We start from the raw sequence: 22,936 nt of genomic DNA on the forward strand, positions 1-22,936 counted from the left end.
AGAAGACAGGAGAACGGCTATACCTGGGGAAGCTAGCTAAGACAGCACAAGACAGGAGAACGGCTATACCTGGGGAAGGTAGCTAAGACAGCACAAGACAGGAGAACGGCTATACCTGGGGGAAGCTAGCTAAGACAGCACAAGACAGGAGAACAGCTATACTTGGGGGAAGCTAGCTAAGACAGCACAAGACAGGAGAACGGCTATACCTGGGGAAGGTAGCTAAGACAGCACAAGACAGGAGAACGGCTATACCTGGGGGAAGACAGCACAAGACAGGAGAACAGCTATACCTGGGGAAGCTAGCTAAGACAGCACAAGACAGGAGAACGGCTATACCTGGGGAAGGTAGCTAAGACAGCACAAGACAGGAGAACGGCTATACCTGGGGAAGGTAGCTAAGACAGCACAAGACAGGAGAACGGCTATACCTGGGGAAGCTAGCTAAGACAGCACAAGACAGGAGAACGGCTATACCTGGGGAAGGTAGCTAAGACAGCACAAGACAGGAGAACGGCTATACCTGGGGGAAGCTAGCTAAGACAGCACAAGACAGGAGAACAGCTATACTTGGGGGAAGCTAGCTAAGACAGCACAAGACAGGAGAACAGCTATACTTGGGGGAAGCTAGCTAAGACAGCACAAGACAGGAGAACGGCTATACCTGGGGGAAGACAGCACAAGACAGGAGAACAGCTATACCTGGGGGAAGACAGCACAAGACAGGAGAACGGCTATACCTGGGGAAGGTAGCTAAAACAGCACAAGACAGGAGAACGGCTATACCTGGGGAAGGTAGCTAAAACAGCACAAGACAGGAGAACGGCTATACCTGGGGGAAGACAGAACAAGACAGGAGAACGGCTATACCTGGGGAAGCTAGCTAAGACAGCACAAGACAGGAGAACGGCTATACCTGGGGAAGGTAGCTAAGACAGCACAAGACAGGAGCTATACCTGGGGGGTGAACCAGACAGTCAGCAGTGGAGATCTCTGGTGGCTGAACATGTCTTGAAGAGGATAACAATTGTAAATATTACTGGGAAATATAAAGTAATGTAATATCAATCTCTTTAAAACCAACTCACCTTCAGCATGTGCATATTATATGTGTGAAGTTTTGAACATGTGGCGTGTGCTCCCCTGTGTGTGTTTATCATTGAAAACTTGCAAGTTGATTAAGTACAGGCATCAGTACACTTTTTTTTTTTTAGTATATATATATATATATATTACTGCCAGTTTTTCAAAGTCTTCATGATAATTTGTACATTTCGTTGCTAAGTATGCTTAACAAAAAAAAGCCACTTACTCATCAGTTTTTGATTCTGTGGGAAACAAGTAGTGTTTTTCAGTTTGGAATCTGTAATGCCAATGTAAATTCAGATCGTAATGCCAATGTAAATTCAGATCTACGTATATTACGTATGATCAGTTTTCGGTATGGACACAACCTAGGATTCAACAAAATCCTTTTATTTTGCAACATATTTGGTGCTAAAATAAATAGTGATAATAATGAGCATGTCTATGTACATGTACATTAATGATGACAAAATAACTAATAATAAAATAATGAACAAATATGTCTGTCTATATATATCAGTTTTTTTATTTGATGGAATAATGTAACAAAACAATCCTGGCACATATATTTATCTATATTTACTTATAATCCCTCACAGTACACATCATAAATCAGCACCCACTATATTTCTTTATACTAAGATAAACATAGCTACCAGTTTCAATCAAATTCTTAGCACACACAGGAGTGTATCCGTCTACACACACAGGAGCTTTTGGGAAGCATGTATACACACACACACACACACACACACACACACACACCACACATACACACACACACACACACACACACACACACACACAAGCATGTGCATGCACACACACACACACAAACAATAAAACCTGTTTGTCCATATAAACTGCTGTATCATTCTATGGAAAATGAAATGGCTTTTAACCATACAAAAGCATGTACAACATTTCCCGAGTTACTCCCATGGAAAATCGATTAAAAGAAAATGCTATGTCTGACTCTTGTTGCTGTAACAGTTGTAAATAAACTAGAGGGAAGAACCTCCTGATGCACAACAGCTTCACAGCCATCACTATCATGCAGTACAGCTTTCTGTACAGCTTTCTGTAAGGGATAGATAGTATCCAGCAAAGGAACTTGACACACATATGGGTCCCCTGAGCCCCAAATTAACACACACACACACACACATACACACACACACACACACACACATATATATATATATATATATGTGTGTGTGTGTGTGTGTGTGTGTGTATCAGATTTCTACTTTCACACTTCATTTACATTGACTAAACACAAAAACTTAATAAAATCAAACAAAACAACAACAATAAAAGAAGAAGAAAAAAGAAACTCCCAACATAAAATTGATGGCTGGTTAGAGTGTGTGCACCAGACTGGGTTACAGATTATGTTCTTTCATCCAAAGATCAATGTTGCATACACTAATTTATAATAAGTGATAAACCTAAAGCCAAGCTGACCACAAAGGGTCACTTCTTCTGGACTGTTATCTCAAGACTGTTGATGAAACACTGACAGGACTGATCATTTAACATTGGTGCTTACTGTTATCTCAAGACTGTTCACGGAACACTGACAGGACTGATCATTTATCAATGGTGCATACCGCCCGGCTGACCAAACAGAACCATGACATGCCTGAAAACAATACCCACCCCAAAGGACCTGGAAACACACATACACATATCCACCTGGAAACGAAATAGTTACATTCATATCCATAAACCTTGGCCGTACCTCTGACGATGACCATAAAAAAAGCAACCTGAACACAACATGATTATACATAATACGTAAACTCATACATCATTAACAGGCACATACAAAACCAAAACCGCCAGTGGGCAATTCACACATCTTTGGTAAAAAATAACAAATTTAAAAAACAACTTAGTAAGAATGCCCAATCATCCAATCCAGCAAAAAGACAACAAAAACATTCAAGGCTTTCTAGAGAAAAATACAGGTGATTGGGCCAGCAAGGCAGACAATAAAAATGGGAAGAATGACAGAAAGACAGAGAAAGGAAAAAAACAGATTGAAAAAAAAAGAGAGAGAGCAAAAGAAAAAAATTCTAGCACAGAATGGTTCATGAAATACTGACAGGATTTTTCCAGTAAATTGGGCAGTGACAACGTCACTGAGCACCACTTTTGGTATATCTTCCATAAGTCTTCTAATGCTTTAACAGCATATGGCCTCAGCACTGAGTTACATACACATATGTATTGCACACAACAAGACTTGCTTCGGAAATATATTTTCCAAAGATGAAGTTTAAAAATAAAATAAAACACACAGTAATACATACACACAAACACGCTCACATTTAATAAAAATGTATGTCATACATTTCTAGGTGTTCCTAACTGTGGTATAATATACTTTTTAATGGAAAGGATTGATGGCAGGTGAAATTATATAACAAATATCTGTTGGACAGACTTTAACGAATTCAGATTAACATTACTAGACTCATTTGCAGAGCTTCTAAATTTGACCATGTTTCTCCTCTCCTTCAGACTATTAAAGGCTATCCACTCTGACTTTTTCTGCAGTCAACGGATCTGGCCCAAAGTATCTTTCTAAACTCCTCCACATCTATACTTCTTCTCACCCACTCCGTTCTTCCTCTAATAATATCTAATAGTTGAGCAGCCCGGTTAGCTCAGTCGGTAAAGCATCAGACTTTTAATCTGAGGGTCAGGGGTTCGAGTCCCCTATTGGGCGCTGCTGTTTTTTATATTTTCAAGCGCGTTGGGTTACACTGCTGGTCAGGCATCTGCTTGGCAGATGTGGTGTAGCGTATATGGTTTTGTCCGAACGCAGTGACGCCTCCTTGAGCTACTGAAACTGAAACTGAAACTTCCTCTAATATTCGACTTCTCAGGATACCTCACATCAGAAGTAAGATCTACAGACACAGATCAGTTTCTTTTCAATCACCATAGATGTGGAACAGGCTCCCTGATAACCTCGGACATTTGAACTCCCTTGCTTCTTTTAAATCTGGTCTCAAAACTCACCTCTTCCCTAAGCAACAAGTTAAGTTGTGTCAAGTCCACTCCTTTGCGTGTGGTGTGCTTGACTATGTGTGTATACATATGTATGTGTAAACAAACAAATGCATGTGTATGAATATGTATTTGCGTGTTAGTATGTTTTCTCATGCATGCTTGTGTGTGTGTGTGTGTGTGTGTGTACGCATGTGTGTGTGTGTGTGTGTGTGTGCGCACGCACGCATCTGTTTGTGTATGTGTGTGCCCATGTGCCTATGTGTGTGTATGTGTGAAGGGTGGCTCATACGTAAATGTGTACATTTTGTGTGTGTGTGTGTGTGTGTGTGTGTGTGTGTGTGTGTGTAGTTTGTTAGTCACAATTTGGTGTGTGTGTGTGTGTAACACTGATGTAAAGTGTTATGTAAAAGTGTTTTGTAAAGCACTAAGACCAGATTTCTGGATAACACGCTACATTAATATCCATTGTTATCTTCTCTTTTTTTATCAGAAAAAGTATTGTACTCACCTTATCTTTTTCTTTTTCTTTTGTGTAATAATAACAACAGGTGAAGCACTAAAATGTAACGAACAATCAACAACCAGTGCACATGTTTTGAGATATTCTACATGATGTTTGTTTTGCGTGATGTTTGTTTTGCATCTAATGTTTTTGCACACATAAATTGTTTATTTTTAGATACTTATAATTGCAATTCCTATTTCATCTTTTCAAAAATATTTTAAAAACAAATAAATAAATAAAATAAAGACATAACAAAAGATGATTTATGAGGAACAATATATTATGCAATAAAATGAATTGAAAACTAACACTTTTAACACAAAACAACAAAACCCAAAGCACCATTCATTGCAAACAGTCACAGATGAAAGTACTGCTGAACTCTCTCTGTTCCTGACTTCCAATATCCTAAATGCAAAAAAAATACAGGTAATAAAGGGAAATGATGATAATCAATGTCTTTCTTTAAAGAAAAAAGATGGATTTCATACATTTATTGTGCAATACTTGCATTTAAAAATGATTTCTAAGAAAGAGAGGTCGTTTTTCTCCAATCTCCAACGCTTTAAATAAAAATTACCACACTCTTTCAGTCTTCGGTTGCAACAACCTGAAAAAGCACACATCATGTCTGCTCAAATAAAAGCCACAAATGCCAACAACAAACAAAAAATACCAAGGTAAATATTAAAAAAAATAGAGTCAAAAGTCAAAAGCAAGATTCTCAACTAAACTGCCACGTATTTCATCAGACCATAATCTTATAGAAATGAACACCAACACAGCAACAGAATCTTGAGCACAGAGAAAGAAAAGAAAAAAAAAAGTTAAGGAAAAGGTTCAAGAACCCTAAAAAAAAAAAATTTTTTAAAGACCATCACATGATATATGCAACTATGATTTTTTTTATTTTTAAGCAAATCAAAATTCCAAACTCAGAACTGAACTGCTGTGATAAAAAACAAAAAACAAATCAACAACAAATGCAGAATTGAACTGTTGTAATTGAAACAACAAAACAAAAATAAATCAGAACTGAATACTTATAATTTAAATAATAAAACAACAACAAATCAAAATTGAATTGTTGTCACTCAAATAATAAATCATCAACAACAACAACAAAAACAAACAGAACTGAACCGCTGTAATTCAAATAATATAACAACAAATCAGAACTGAACAGTTGTAATTCAAACAACAAAAACAAAATGTCTGAATTGCTTAGACAAAAATATTCACAAGAACTAAGAAGAGCAAATTAAAAACATTATGCAATCACCTGTTGAAAATATGATGACTTCAATCACTCAATTGTAAGAGTTGGTCTCATCTTCTTCAAACATTCCACTTCTTTCAATGGGCAGTCAACACAGACATATATATCTATATATATCTCTCTCTACATATATAATTGTAATACTGACAGAATTAAACTGACAAGAGATTTCAGAGCCCACCCAGATGGACCTCCCACCTAGACAGATATCCAGGTCCCCCACCCCCCACCTCCAACAACACAACCTTCACCGAACCAAGACCTCAGCCCTGAACAACTGTACCTGCAGGGCTCCGTTCCAACAAGCCATCAAACTCCACTGGACTGACCAACCAGTGTAGCAAGGCGATGACAGAATGACAACCTTCTTCTCCTCCTCACCCTCCACTACCATCAACACCATCTGTCACTGTGTCACATACACTTAGCCTCGAGGGATGCATGCATCTAATATGATGTACGTGTCTAATATACACTTTTGATGTTTGCATCTAATATACACTTACGATGTGTGTGTCTAATGTACACTATGATGTATATGTCTCTTATACACTTACGATGTATGTCTGATGTATGTATCTAATATACACTTATGATGTATGCGTGATGTATATATGTCCAATATACACTTATCATGTATATGTCTAATATACACTTATAATGTATGTATGATGTTTGTGTTTAATATACACTTGTGATGTATGTATCTAATATACTTATAATGTATGTATGATGTGTGCATCTAATACACACTCATAATGTATGTATCTAATATACACTTATGATGTATATGTCTAATATAACTCGTGGAAAGAGGTCAAAGTGATGACAACAGCAAGTGCACCTGTGAAGCTTCATTCGATAACATGACATCTCTTCAGTCAGTTCAACACTGTCATGGTCTCTTCTGTATTTGTTTTATGTTTGAGCCTGTGTCTGAATGTTTGTGTGCCATGTGAAAACTTTGTGTTCTCACGCATGTATTTGTGTCTGTGTGTATGCAAGAGTGTGTATTTTATGTGTTTGTCACTTTGTGTGCATGCATTTGTGTCTACATTAAATAAAATTCATTAAATCCAGTTTGCTTCTTTAACATACACTGATATACGTTCAATATTTTGAGTAAGATTATCCAATCAATTCACAAATACATGTACACACTTGAGATGGATTTAGAATTCTCTCTCTATGACAGAATGAGTGCCCATCATAATTATCACCACTAGAATGTGAGGTAATCACTCCATCAATGCTCACTGTTACATCAGTTTTTAAATCGATAATCTGAAAACATATAGACCTCCACTACTTTACACATCAGAACTGTGCACATTGGAAAAAAAAAAAAAAAAAAAAAAAAAACAACCAACAAACAAACAAACAAACCAACAACAAACAAACATTTTTTTTTAAATCAGAAAAATGAAATAAAATGTGGGTCCAGAAATAGCTTTGGACCTGTCACTTAACAGGTTATGTAGGTATAACACACGCACACACACACACACACACACACACACACACACACACACACACACACACACACAGAGTCATAATTTATGGGGCAAATTTAGAATTTCAAATTTCACAATGGTTTTACACCATGGCATAAAAAATACATCAATATTTAATACACTTACATATATATACAGATAGATATTCTATATCTATATAATATCTATATCATACTCTTTTTGTTATGGAAACAAACACATTTACATTATTTTTTCATGAGTATTCATCAAAAGAGTATGTGTCGGTATTTTCCAATACCTATCAACTCCCATCTCCAACAACGAGATGGAACAGTCTTTCTGTCCATCTAAATGACACTGAACAGCAAAAAGATTCATGACACACACATGGAAAAATACTGCTCAGTTCTGACAGTAACATGAAAAAGACCTCTTAAAGGTCCTCAATTCACTCTTTATCTTCAATAAAGGAGAGAGAGGTAGGCAGAGAGAGAGAGGAAGGAGTGAGTGAAACTGGGGCTCAGAGAGTAGATGTTAATAAAATGGTCAGAGAGTAGATGTTAATAAAACAGTCTGAAGAGAAGATGTTAATAAAATGGTCTGAAGAGAAGATGTCAATAAAACGGTCAGAGAGTAGATGTTAATAAAATGGTCTGAAGAGAAGATGTTAATAAAATGGTTAATGGTCTGAAGAGTACATGTTAATGAAATGGTCTGAAGAGTAGATGTTAATCAAACGGTCTGAAGAGTAGATGTTAATAAAACGGTCAGAGAGTAGATGTTAATAAAACGGTCTGAGAGTAGATATTAATAAAACGGTCTGAAGAGCAGATGTTAATAAAATGGTCAGAGAGTAGATGTTAATCAAACGGTCTGAAGAGCAGATGTTAATAAAATGGTCTGAAGAGAAGATGTCAATAAAACGGTCAGAGAGTAGATGTTAATAAAATGGTCTGAAGAGAAGATGTTAATAAAATGGTTAATAAAATGGTGTGAAGAGTAGATGTTAATGAAATGGTCTGAAGAGTAGATGTTAATCAAACGGTCTGAAGAGTAGATGTTAATCAAACGGTCTGAAGAGTAATGTTAATAAAATGGTCAGACAGTAGATGTTAATAAATTGTTCTGAAGAGTAGATGTTAATAAAATGGTCTGAAGAGTAGATGTTAATAAAACGGTTAGAGAGTAGATGTTAATAAAATGGTCTGAAGAGAAGATGTTAATAAAACGGTCTGAAGAGTAGATGTTAATAAAATGGTCAGAGAGTAGATGTTAATAAAACGGTCTGAAGAGAAGATGTTAATAAAATGGTCTGAAGAAAAGATGTCAATAAAACGGTCAGAGAGTAGATGTTAATAAAATGGTCTGAAGAGAAGATGTTAATAAAATGGTTAATAAAATGGTCTGAAGAGTAGATGTTAATGAAATGGTCTGAAGAGTAGATGTTAATAAAATGGTCAGAGAGTAGATGTTAATAAAACAGTCAGAGAGTAGATGTTAATCAAACGGTCTGAAGAGTAATGTTAATAAAATGGTCAGAGAGTAGATGTTAATAAATTGTTCTGAAGAGTAGATGTTAATAAAATGGTCTGAAGAGTAGATGTTAATAAAACGGTTAGAGAGTAGATGTTAATAAAATGGTCTGAAGAGAAGATGTTAATAAAACAGTCTGAAGAGTAGATGTTAATAAAATGGTCAGAGAGTAGATGTTAATAAAACGGTCTGAAGAGAAGATGTTAATAAAATGGTCTGAAGAAAAGATGTCAATAAAACGGTCAAAGAGTAGATGTTAATAAAATGGTCTGAAGAGAAGATGTTAATAAAATGGTTAATAAAATGGTCTGAAGAGTAGATGTTAATGAAATGGTCTGAAGAGTAGATGTTAATCAAACGGTCTGAAGAGTAGATGTTAATAAAATGGTCAGAGAGTAGATGTTAATAAAACAGTCAGAGAGTAGATGTTAATCAAACGGTCTGAAGAGTAATGTTAATAAAATGGTCAGAGAGTAGATGTTAATAAATTGTTCTGAAGAGTAGATGTTAATAAAACGGTTTGAAGAGTAGATGTTAATAAAATGGTCGGAGGTCTGAAGAGTAGATGTTAACCCTTTCGCTGCCAGGAAAATAAGATTTAAGTGAAATCTATTTGCCAGGGTTTTTTCACAAAAAACGGGTATAAATTTTCAAAAAATTCTGTGCTCTTTGTTATTAGAGAAAGACCCATAAAAGTATATATTTTCTGAAAGGTAAATGAATAAAGAATACAAAACACATGCTGTTTTCCCATTTTATATATTTTTAGTGACATGCTGTTGTTTTGAAATCAGTGTTTTGTTTTTTGTCACATTTTCAACTTGTTCATTACAAACATTAGTCAGGTAATTTGCACAAAAACATCATATTTTCTGGACAAATGGATATCTGCAAACACAAAATCATACTAGAACAACCACAATATATATATATTTTTTAAGAGATAGATACACAATACATTGTGACTTCTCCAAGTGATAAGATGGATGTGAGGTCACGCCCCCTCAGTCTCCACCCCCTCCTCCTCACCCCTCTCACACGGTCACTTGATTCAGTTCTGATCAGACCGCGTTGGCTGCGTGCCAAGAATATCGCTCTGCTGCTAATTCGGTCATCTGTCGTCTGCTAACATCTGTACAGCCGGCATCACTCACTGACAGTCGCATCTTGGCCACTCTCTTGATTGCTCCCTTTATTTTCTATCAGATCGTCCTATAAATGTTCATCACTATCTTCTCCTTCGAATTTACGCTTCAATTCTTTCTGAGCATCAGCTAAAGAAAGAAATCATGGTTGATTTAGTTCGTCACGATCGTATGTCTTGAGCACGGCGTCAGTCCGACATTTTGTTGAGCGAGCGAGGAGAGAAGTCAGGCAAACACTTGGACAGTGACCCAACCAAAACGTTCAAATAAAGGACTGCTTCATGACGTAGATGGGGTTTCTAGCTATGAATAGAATCTAGAGAGATTCCCCAGGCTAAAGCTACCACTATTTTTGCCAAGGAAGTGAATACAAACCAGGGAAAAGTCAGAATATTTCGATGACGAGTTATCTCGTCATGCAGGCAGCGAAGCATACATGCTTGCCATGACGAGTTATCTCGTCATGCAGGCAGCCTAGGGGTTAATAAAACGGTCTGAAGAGTAGATGTTAATAAAATGGTCTGAAGATGTTAATAAACGGTCTGAAGAGAAGATGTTAATAAAACGGTCTGAAGAGTAGATGTTAATAAAACGGTCTGAAGATGTTAATAAAACAGTCTGAAGAGAAGATGTTAATAAAACGGTCTGAAGAGTAGATGTTAATAAAACGGTCTGATGGGTACTATGCATGCACTGCGGAACATCAATGGTGGTATGCGATGCATGTTTGGTAAACATCTGCACCGACCTGAACACAATAATTCTGGTTGCAGAAACTGAACAACTCCTTTTCAGGAACATGTGACTAGAATGTTCAACGGTTACTAAAAAAATTTCAACTTTTTGTTAACTTTTGTCTGTGATGAGTGAAGTGGAGCATATGAGAAGAGAGGTGCGTCAGTGTGGATGATTTGTGAGAAAGAGAGAAACATGTCGTGTGCATGTGGCACTACACATACTAGTTGGGACTAAGAACAAGAAATGACTGGATTTACTTTTTAAACACTTTTGCACTGGTGAGAACAGGTATATATTTTCTTTCTAACAAAAAACGAATATATACAATGCAAGCAAGACTTGACACCATTCACCAAAACAAGTGAAGGTATTACAGGTAATAGGACCTTGTCACCTTGTGCCAATAACACTGAGGGGATCTACCAATCAGAGCACTTCCCCGGCTCAATCTCAATTTCGTTTAAATAAAAAGTGTCTATTTACACAGAAAAGAAAAACACAAAAGAAAAACAAACAAACAAAAAAAAAAAAAAAGGCATGCTCAATATTTCCATGACTAGAAATCTCCCAAATAATATAGATATATATATTAGACAAAGATTGACCATGAAATGTAATACATACACAGTTTAAAATTTTGTGACTTCAGATACACAAAACACCCTAAAGCAAAAACAACAAAAAAACCAACAACAAACTTGCAAACAAATAAACATTTTTACCCTGTAATCAAAACATGCTTTTCATCATCATCATCAAGACCAGCAAAAATAGAACTCTAAGGTCAAAACAGATAATTTTGTGACTTCAGAAGTACAAAACAGCCTAAAGCAAAAAGTGCACACAAACAATTTTTTTAAACAAATACATATTATGTAAAAAGAGTAATCAAGTGCCCTTCTTCATTATCAGACCAGCCAAATACTCCTGGGCTGGGTTGCATGAGCAATGTTAGCAGCACTTAGTTTGCTTAGTATTACGAATTCTTATGTGTATGCCAATTCTATAAAATTATTAGCATTTCATAGTGCTAAGCAAACTAAGCACTGCTAAGATCCCTCATGCAATCCAGCCCTGAACTCTTGACAATCAAAACCAGATAACTTAATTTTGTGACAGGTGTAGAAAATACCCTCAAGCAAAAAAAAAACAAACAAACAGAATCATACATACCCTGTAAAACTAAAACATGCTTTTCTTCATCACCACTAAGACCAGCAAAATACTCCACAACTCTGAACAATGAATCAAAAACCAGACAGTAACTTGACATTGTTACTTTATCAATAATTTAATCAAACAAGACAGCTCCAGTCATCAATCGGTGACCCCTGACCCCTGGTCGACGTCGGAGAAGCTGCCCACAGAGTACGTGGAGAGATTGAGGACAGGTGACGACGCCATCAGCCCTGAGGCCGTCACAGCTTTCTCCATGTCCCCTGAGTCAGCCGCTGTCAGGTCCAACCTGTTGCCATGGTGACCATCACCAGATCCAAAGTAAGCGTCCACGGAAACTGCGTCCATCACAGCAGGGATCTCCTCTGCCGAGGGCGACACCAACAGGGCAGCAGCCTGGTCCTCCCCATCAGCCTTTCCGTTCCCCGCGTCAGTGCTGCTGGCGTTGGATATATCATCATCATCATCATCATGGACAGCCTCTTCAGCTGATGTTGTCTCCACTTCCGTATCCACAGTCTGTTCTGATGATTCTGACTCCACCTCCACCAAAGCTGTCCCAGATTCCAGAGAGCTGTCAGTCTCTGATTCTGGTGAAGCGGGTTTTGCATCAGTGGGACTGGGCTGTTGCTCTGCATCAACTGCGCCAGGTTTTGCGTCCACTGAACAGTTATTGGCGTCTGTGGTAGAACTGGTCTTTGCTTCAACTGAACTTTTTGCATCAGTTGTTGCAATGTCCAAACTGACTTTGGTGTCATCTGAACCGGTCTTGGCATCAGCTGAACTTTTTGCATTAGATGTTGAAACGTCCAAACTGGTTTTTGTGTTGTCTGAACCATTCTTGGTATCAACTGAACTTTTTGCATTGTCTGAACCAGTCTTCACATCAGCTGAACTCTTTGCATCAGTTGTAGCAATAACAGAACTGGTTTTTGCATCAGCCAAACCTTTTGCATCAGTTGTTGGAGTAATGGGACCAGTTTTTGCATCATCTGAACCTTTTGAATCAGTTGTTGCAATAATGGGGGAACCGGTTTTCACATTGTCTGCTCCACCCTTGTCAGGTGAAGCAGACTTGGGCTCAGTGGCCCCAGCTTTTGGTTCAAAGTCACAAGAGAGAAGCAGATCCCTGAGCTTGGAGGAAGCTTTGTCCATGGAATCCACGCACAGACGGATGCGTTCACGGTGTCTGGCGTTGCTGAGGTCGTAGACTAGATCACGAATGGCTTTGCACATTTGGATACTGGCCGAGACTATGCTCATGGTCATTCCTGTCAGACAGAAACAATATTTCATATTATCGTTCTGTGAGAAAGGTAAAAAACCAAATGAACAAAGAACAAGATCACATCATGAAATGCATGTTGTGTATAGATGGAATGCAATCAGAAAAATTTAACATCAAACCAATCAAAAAACAACATCATATTGACCACATCAGGAAATGCATATTATTATATAGTAAGTCCAATCTAAAAAATTATAAATCAAATTAAAACAAACAAAATAAACATTGAATACATCATGAAATGCATGTTACGTGTGAATGGATGATTTCTTTTCTCAGCAAATTCAACAGTTTTCGTCAATGCTCATTATACCAGTAAATTATAGGTCATTATATGACTCCCCCCCCCCTCCCCCCCACAACCCCCCTTGGATTTGAGCTAATCATGGGCACAAAAGCCGAGTGGTTAAACTTAAAGCATTGGACTTTCAATCTGAGGGTCCTGGGTTTGAATCTCAGTAATGGCACCTGGTGGGTAAAGGGTGGAGATTTTTCCAGTCTCCCAGGTCAACATATGTGCAGACCTGCTGGTGCCTGAACCCCCTCTGTGTGTATACGCAAGCAGAAGATAAATACACACATTTAAGTTCCTGTAATCCATGTCAGCTTTTGGTGGGTTATGAAAACAAGAACATACCCAGCATGCACACTCCTGAAAACAGAGTATGGCTGCCTACATGGTGGGGTAAAAACAGTCATACACATAAAAGCCCACTCATGCACACTGAAGTGATCATGGGAGTTGCAGCCCACGAACGAAGAAGAAGAAGAGCTAAGCATAACACAGTCTTACAGATACAAAAACAACAAAACACCCTTACCTGAAACTGATCTAAGCCTCATGCAGTGTGGGTGTCATGACTATAACCAGTATCAGAGAAACCAAATGCATGCTTAGTCTTAAGAATGAATAAGAACCCTTACCTCAAACTGAGCCAAGCCAGTATTAGGTATAGTAATTATAATATAAAACATAATAGATGCACAGTCTCAAGTATGATAAACATAATTTACCTCAAACTGAGCCAAAGCAGTGTGCTGAAAATTTGTGTCCAAAAATTATGTTAAATCTAATACACATACTTTAAGCCACTGATTCAGACTCGGGCAGGGATCTGATTCCTTTCCTGTGCAATAAATACTACTACAGTACCTGTACTACACTCAGGTGAAGAATCAAAAGTAGCAGCAGCTAGTAGTCTCCCTTAGTATATTAACTCCATTCTGTTTACATACAATATATGCAGCATCTTCTTTGCCACCATATATATAATATTGCACAGGACAGGAATCAGATCCCTGCTGGAGTCTGCACCACTAGGCATTGGTATAGCATCAGTATGTGTGATTTAATTAACAGGACGCGTACACTGTCTAAAAATTGATAAAAAATAACAAACCCTTGGCCTTCACCGCTTTGTCAGTCCGGCTCGGTCGGACTGTCTCACTAAACATGTCTTTGTGTCCAATTCTTTTCTTCTCTCTCTCTCTCTCTGTCTCTCTGTGCCTTTATCTTTCCACCACATGTTCATTCTCTTTACTATCATTTCACTCTATTCACATTATAGATTTGCTTTGTTAAAAATTATCTGTTGTATGATAAACATATCTCACATACTTTTTTTTCCCTCCCTTGCAATGAAGGTTATACTTTCTCTTCAACATCATCATGATAATTTTCCTGTTGCATATTACACAAGCATGGTAATAATTAGCAAGGGTATTTTCACAGAAGAAGAAAAACAAAGCAAAAAATTAACAAAACAAGAAACAAAAAAAGGTTATATTTTCTCTTCAACATCATCATGATGACAATTTTCCTGTGACAAGTTGCATATTATACAAGCATGGTAATAATTAGCGAGGGTATTTTAACAGAAGAAGAAAAAAACAAAGCTAAAAAAAAATAATAATAATAATGAATATAATGATTTTTTTTTTTTTTAAGTTACAGGTCACATACTTAAGATGTACTTATATCAGGACAGAATTTTGTATAAGATTTTCTTGTTGTCCTGTTTTATTGTTTATCTATTTCATGACTTGTGAAATGTTCCATGTTATGTTTAATCTAACACACTTACCATGACCCACCAGTGCAGACTCCAACAGGGGTCTGATTCATCTACTGTGCAAACTATTTATGTTTCTAAATTACCTCCCTTCTATGTAAAATATTGTTTAAACCAACAACCCCTCCTCACCTAGAACTGACTTGTGTGCCTCTGTCGCCTTCTCCGACAGCTTGGCAGGCTGACCTATGAACTCCTCCTCCGAGGCAAAGGTCACGAGGGCACTGCTGGTCGACATGACAGGGTCACAGAAGGCAATGATGCGGCGGAGATGGTCAATGCCTGGGGAGGATTTGAACCGTTTGACGCTGGCGATGAGGCAGCTGGTGGTGGAGGTGACGCTCTTGATACACAGCTTGAACTGGTTCTGATCGTCAACGTCCGCTGCTCGCTCCCCTGCATGGCGACACACCTCCGTCACCGATGACAACGCCCGCGACATGGTTGAGCACAGCTCCACCAGCAGGTGGGCGTCAAGGTCGTCCACGCACGAACGCTTCAGCCGCGAGCAGCAGAACTTGAGGTCGAGCTTGGCCTGGTGGAGCTTGTACTTGTTGACAACGCCCAGGCGGGGGGAGTGTGAGCGGGGGAAGTTGACAGCCACCAGGTAACCAATGTGGGCACTCAGCTCCGTCAGCCCCGTCACCAGCCCCCCCAGCTCCTGAACGCGGCCCGCAATGGATTTCCACTGCACCGTGTGCACCGAGTGCACCTGAGACGACACGTCACGCGAGGCGATGAGGATGTGGTTCAGCTTGTCCACAACCTTGTCACGGTAGTGGACGAAGGTCCCCTTTGAGAGTTCAAGGTCGGAGGGGGAGGTGAAGACAGGTCGTGCTTCACAGGACAGGAGGAGCAGTTCCCCCATGGCCAGCATCTTGGAGTGACATTCCTCGCATAGCATGACCACCTCACGGCCATCGTGCCGACTCATCCCACACCGCAGCACCACCACCATCAAGGGAACCTACTCCAGATGGAAAATCTGAAACCGTGCAGAAATAATTTTGTTCACATAGCGCCTAATCAAATAATTTTGCTATAAGTGCTTTAGGAAGGAACAGTTTCAATAAAAATACATTGCAATACATTACACCATCCAATGTCCATTATGTATCGTTCATTCAGTGTCTTCTCGTTCATGCTTGGAATTGTTCAGGGATTTTGACTTCAAGTGAAGGCAGTCAGATCTATCTTGCACCATTCAAAATTTTCTCATTCGTGTTACTAAACTTGTTATCATTCTTGCAGAAGAACGTATATATGATTCAATAATCAAAGCGACATCTATAAATCACACATAACTTTTGGCAAAGACATATATATATATATATATATATATATATATATATATATATATATATATATACCCCCTCAAACTGTTCTTCTTGAAGGCCACTCAAAGTTTTAATGGGTACCTCAATGTAGTGTATGAATGTGGATCCTTTACACCAATATACATTTGATGCTATTAAGACAAGGGATATCTTATTTCATTTTGTGGTGTGCAGCTCTGTGTGTGCAGTAGCACTCATGTGTATGTGTTTCTGTTGGGTTTTTTTTGTGTGTGGTTGTTTTTGTGTGTGCGTGTGTGTGTGTGATAGAGACACAGAGAGAGAAAGATATGTGTGTGTGTGTGTGTGTGTGTGTGTGTGTGTGTGTGTATGCACCTGTCCTTGGGAGGGTGTGTCATGTGTAAGATGCATACATGAATGGGAGTGCTTATCACTGCAAGTGGATGGGTGGCAATGGCACCTATCTTTCCTTTTTATTGATAACAATGACTTGCAACAAGTATCGTGAAAGACACTTCAAATAAGTCCAAATCAAATCAGAAAGGCCCTGTCTGAGCCAGGACACCAGCCTGGAACTCCTTCTAATTGATGACAGTCTGTTGGATCACTACAGTCATGTGCCTATGGCCAGCCAACTTTAATGCAACTGTGGACTTTGTTCACTCACAGCCTGTCCAACCCATGACTGTCTTCTGTAGGTTTTGATCTGGAAGATGGTGTGAAATCACTGAAATACATACAAGTTCAAACTTTTGGTTCTGAGTAAGGAAACTTTCTCCTTGTTTCCTTCCCATATCGAGAATCAGAGAACCTATACACTCCAAGGGAGCCACTGTGACTGAATCAGGCACTGGGTGTTGAACTTCTGATCCAATGTTCACCAGTGATCTGGGTTTGAGGCCCCGTTTTGGCCTGGTGTCGTGTCTATGGGAAAGGTACTTTCATTTTCCTAACTCCAGCCGTGTATGAATGGGTCCTTGACTTCAGTTGGAGATGATTAAAACAATGAAAGGAGAGGATAGGGTCTTGCCTTCCGAAGTCCTCTCTCTCTCTCTCTCTCTCTCTCTCTATATATATATATATATATATATTATATGACAGTCAGTTGTATCTGACTATGACCATCAGAACAGCAGAGGAGGCAACTGCTGTTCCAACTATTTGGGCGAGAATTTGATTATAGTGGAGAGTGTCTTGCCCAAGTTACATCCCCACTCTGTTGGCCAAGACAGTTTTATGGACAGTCAGCATTGGGATGGTTCCCAAAGGCCAACCAGCCCACAAGGCTGCAGCACTAGGAGCCAGTGCAATTTTGCCTCCTGGTTTGAGAGTCATAATCCTTCACAAAAGACTAAGCTGTAAATGATTTCCCATCGACTGGAGAAACCATTGATAATACAGCTCTCACTTTGCTGTTGGCCCAAATGTAAACTTATGTCAATCTGTGATATAAGCCGAGTGTTGGGCTGAAGTCAAGTCCTAGACACAGTGGAACAGGATGTGAATTCACTGCCCTCATGGTCATAAAAGGCTATGGGACCTTTAACTCTCTTTTTATAATATCATCCAAAATAAAATATGCAACTGTTGATTTTTTTTAAAAAAAAGAACCCATACCACTTGCAGACTGCCAGGGCCGCAGATCCCCTGGAACGATGCACAACTACACACAGTCTGTTCCCCTCTGTCTGCAGCCTGCAACAACAGCAGTTGTCATGATCCATGGGCATGAATGATTGAATGCATGTGTACAAGTCAACATTGCTATACCCGAGTACCAGTCTGTGTTCTTTCAAAGAATGTAAATGTATGCACACTTGCATGAAACCTACAGCCCTACAAAATAGGAATTTTTTCAGGATTCTAAACCATGAAGAGGATCAAGGGTGCTCTCTGTCAAAAAGTCAATGGGAAATATGTCTGAATATTGTTAGTTTAGGATTAAATATCTTGAAACATTTGCTGTTGACTCTGTATTTCATGGAAGGGTCTACACAAATATAATTAATATTTGTGCACATGTGACACATAATCATAAAGCACATGCAAGAGGTGAACATGTTAATGGAAGGGTGATGATGTGTTGGAGAGATCTGACAGATACTTGTGATTTCAACCAATTTTCACATTATTCATAAATAAATAAATAATACAAAGTAAGCTGAAAAAAGAGAAATAAGAAAAGATATGTCAGCATTCTGTGAGTTAATCAGTTATGGAAACAAAAACATACCTGGCATGCAGCACCCCCCACAAATGGAGTATGACTGCCAACATGGTGGAGGTAAAAATGGTCATACCCTTAAATTAAAAGCATGCTTGTACATATACATGTGAACATGGGAGATGCAGCCCACGGACACGGAAAAAACATCATCATCATACAGAAGTACACACAAGAGACAACATATATACACCTTTGACTGAACATTTTTATTGCAGCTAACATTAACCCCATAACAGATGCTGACAAGTATGCTCATCAGTGAAGGGCTGTCTCATTGTGATAAAACAGAAGCAGAGCTTACGGGTCAGGATGTCTGACACTTTTCTTTGTCTGGGCTTCTTCCTGCTGGGATTACATTATTTTTGTTCTGCAAAATCAGTGTGACACCACTGGTATGCACACAGCAAAAGCCCAAACGTTGCTGTGCACCCTCAACAACAGAACCGCGAGCAAATCACCAGCTTCTGTTTCATTCGATGGGATTCAGATCGAGAAAACTGAATGCCTACGCTACCTAGGAATACACTTCGACAGGATGCTGACCTTCAGAAAACATACAGAAAATACTGTTCTCAAATGCAAAAAGGGCTTTCAGTCTTAAAAGCAATGGCAACCAAAGGTATTGAACAATGCCACCTCTTCCTGCTATACCAATCACTCGTCCTCAGTGTGATCGACTACAGACTTGGGCTAACAACACCGTCTCAAAGCAACCTCCTAAAATTAGAAAGAGTTCAAAATGAAGCTATGAGGCTGATCCTTGGAACAACAAAAGACACGCCCACAGAAAACATGCGATACATGCTTGACCTTCCTTCAGTGCAGGCCAGAAACAAGTTAGAACAGGTCAAGACCTACTTCAAAGCATTAGAAAACCCTCAAAACCCACTGCATGATGCAGTCAAAGAACCAAAAGGCAGCCGTCTAGGACGAGGAAGATCATGGATGGGGCAAGCAGAAGACACAATCCAGCTAGTATGCCGACTACAAGACCTGAAAGAAACAAAAGAATGGGAGAAAAACCCCGAAAACCTCAACCATCTATTCAACACAGCCATTTCACCCACTCTAGGAAGACATTGTCAGGAATGGCCAGAGGGCAAAACTGATGCGGAAGTGAAGCTACTCATAGAAGAAAACAGTAAAGAAGAGGACATTAACATATACACAGATGGCTCAGTCACCAAAGACCAATCTGGTTGGGGATTCACTGCAAAACAAAATGGAAAAACAGTTAGGGAAGAGAATGCTGCCTACAAAGTCACAACCTCCAGCCTAACGATGGAAGTTGAAGCTGTGACACATGCCCTCCAGTGGCTATCGTCCATCCACTCGCCCGGAAACCAACATCCCATGATTCTAACCGACTCAATGAACCTCGTACAGAAAATTGGAAACAAAATGGGAAGCCCAGAGTGGCATAAGGCAATGCGCAACTTTCAGATTAAAAAACTCACATGGTCATACTGCCCAGGACATGCAGGTGTTAGGGAAATGAGCGAGCTGACAGACTTGCTGGTAACGCAACACCAACGAGCGGCCTACATCTAGGAAAATCGGAAATCCTCAGAAAAGTCAAAGAATATCAAAAAGAACAGGTACAAGGCCATCACACCATCGATCGCCTCAAAGAAATAAAAGCAGAGAGAGGGAGTGGCCGTAAGTCTAACATGAAAGGTAGAGCATGATGCTTTGCAAATCAAACAAATATCGGCATCATTTCCAAACCAACATTGCGCAAATTTCTTCAAAACAGAGTCTCTGTGGGCTTTTCCAAATACAATAGACTGAGCAACACACCAGACGCCACGTTCTTGGCATCAGAGATCTTTTCCCATCCCTCTTGCGGCCAATCAGTGGCAGCCTCTGTGCGTGTGTGTATGTGTGTGTTTGTGTGCATGTGTGGGTCTGTGTTTTTGAGTGCGTTTGTGCATGCGCGAGAGTGTAAGTGTACACAAGTGTCAGGAGAGTTCTGTGCATGTGCGTGTGTGTGTGTGTGTGTGTGTGTGTGTGTGTGTGTGTGAGGGGGAGGTGGGGGTGTGGTGGGGAGGTGGGGTAGAGGATGAGGTATGTGAGTGTATGCATGCCTACACTGTGGGAGCAACAGGATATTGGAACGTATCTGTATATATATATATATATCTTTGTATATATGTGTGTGGGGTAGGGGTTGGGAGATATGGGCGTATGTGTGTGTGCTTGTACAAGTAAGTGTTCATCTGTGTGTGTGTGTGTCTGTGTGTGTGTGTGTGTGTGTGTGTGCCGTGGAAGCTGCGATACGTAAACTAGAAATGAGTGTGTGGAGAAGGGGGGTAGAGGAGGTGCAGGGTAATGTGTGTGGTGTGTGTGTGTGTGTGTGCTGGAGCTCATGTATGTTTATATGTATTTGACTGTGCTTTCATATCTGTGAAACTGCATGTTTGGTGCATATCTGTTATGCATGTGTGGGTGTATGTGTGAATGTGTGTCTTCATGTTTTACATTTATTTGCTTATTTATCATCATTGTTGTCTTTTTTTTCCTTTTTTTTAATTATTATTATTATTACTACTACCTTTTTTATTTTATAATTATTATTTATTTATTTATTTATGTAAGCTTATCTATTATTTATTCACCTTTTTTTCTTTCTTTTTTTTTCCCCTCAAGGCCTGACTAAGCGCGTTGGGTTACGCTGCTGGTCAGGCATCTGCTTGGCAGATGTGGTGTAGCGTATATGGATTTGTCCGAACGCAGTGACGCCTCCTTGAGCTACTGAAACTGAAACTGGTATGCACACAAAAAGTTGCAAGTACATTTCAAACCCCTGCCTAACTGATCTCATTAATAATTTCACCAAGATTCAGCAGTCTAGGGGTTAACCTGCGATCGATAATCCTGGACAGTCCTTCCATCAAAGACAAAATAAGAACTCTGTCAAACATAACATTAAGTATTATCTGATCTGATTAGTAGTTCTGTAACTCCCGTGTGGAAACCTGTGGCATGTTTTTTTTTTTTTTACACACTAGTATTGAAGTAAGGTATGTTTCTCTTTTTCACGCTGCTTCAATTTTTTTCACATTGCTGCAAGAGTAGCAAGGTTCTCGTTGTCAAGGCTAGGCAGCATTCAGAGCAACTTTGCCACAAGATAAGACTAAGAGTAAAATCTACTTCCCACCTCACACCAGTTTCTTTGCACTTTGCACTTCTTGCCCTCACCACTCACTCTCTCACCACATGACTGCTTTGGCGAATAACAAATGTGCACATTTGGATTATGTATCTTCACTACTTTACTTTCACTCTTTGTATGTGTGTATGCATGTGTGGATGTGGCACTGTGAACATTCATGTACTGGTGCATATAATATACACACACACATATATACACACACACATATATATATATATATATATGTGTGTGTGTGTGTGTGTGTGTGTGTACGTGTGTGTGTGCATTACTGATGCTGTGAAAACAAAATCAAACAGAAAAGCCCCAAGGTAAAATAATTCTGCAAATACAACTACCTGGTCATCAGTAACAGGTAATAACCAACACACGAAAACTGCTAAATCGGTGATCTAATCATGCTTGCGACAATTCTCCCATTTTTAATTTCCTAAACAGTACGTCAGCCGAGAACACCATCAGTGTAGCAATGACAGTGTGTTCGATCTATTTGTCCTTTTCAAATCAACAGAACCATTATGGTTCTTACAGAACAACTGTGCTAATATGCAAATAAAACTTATGGGCTTAACATAATGAAAACTCATTGGGGTCAAACCTTCTCTTCATGAAGATCACGCCCATTATCAACATCAATGACCGTACAAAGAGCTGTATTATTGACTGCACAGCTGCTGACTCCACACACACACGCGCGCGCACACATACACACAACATGCACAGTGGAGGAACACAACCCAAGAACTGTCAATTCTTCCGCGCGTGTAACGATCGAATTGCATATTCAAAATATCTTTGATATTTTTGTATTGTATTGCACTTTCTAAAAATTTCTTCCTTTTTTGCAAAAATCTCAGACACATAATTTAGAAATGAATGTGATTTGAAGAACTACTTGTTGTACGTCACTGTGACTTCCTG

The 22,936-nt window shown here is 39.2% G+C and overlaps 1 protein-coding gene and 1 non-coding gene across 2 annotated transcripts; one reads left to right on the plus strand and one right to left on the minus strand.

The window, feature by feature from the left end:
* The first annotated feature begins 3,750 nt into the window (after window positions 1–3,750).
* Window positions 3,751–3,823, plus strand: Trnak-uuu (transfer RNA lysine (anticodon UUU)). The gene has a single exon. It is a non-coding gene; the product is annotated as a tRNA-Lys (tRNA).
* A 6,147-nt stretch (window positions 3,824–9,970) lies between these two features.
* LOC143277943 (uncharacterized) lies at window positions 9,971–22,730 on the minus strand. Its single transcript, XM_076582923.1, has 4 exons — window positions 22,614–22,730; window positions 18,234–18,311; window positions 15,454–16,306; window positions 9,971–13,232 (listed from the first exon to the last, which is right to left on the minus strand). The coding sequence occupies exons 3-4, from the start codon at window positions 16,277–16,279 to the stop codon at window positions 12,103–12,105; spliced, it is 1,956 nt and encodes a 651-aa protein (XP_076439038.1). The 5' UTR covers window positions 16,280–16,306; window positions 18,234–18,311; window positions 22,614–22,730; the 3' UTR covers window positions 9,971–12,102.
* Window positions 22,731–22,936: the final 206 nt, after the last annotated feature.

This window comes from Babylonia areolata, chromosome 35 (assembly GCF_041734735.1).
Source record: "Babylonia areolata isolate BAREFJ2019XMU chromosome 35, ASM4173473v1, whole genome shotgun sequence".
In the NCBI taxonomy this organism is placed as follows: domain Eukaryota; kingdom Metazoa; phylum Mollusca; class Gastropoda; order Neogastropoda; family Buccinidae; genus Babylonia; species Babylonia areolata.

What these genes read in the sequence shown, in the direction of transcription:
- LOC143277943 (XM_076582923.1), bottom strand. Translation starts at nt 16,279, where the DNA reads ATGGTGGTGGTGCTGCGGTGTGGGATGAGTCGGCACGATGGCCGTGAG. An exon ending in GGCACACAAGTCAGTTCTAG is followed by an intron (nt 13,233 to 15,453) that starts GTGAGGAGGGGT and finishes TCTGTCTGACAG; the next exon opens with GAATGACCATGAGCATAGTC.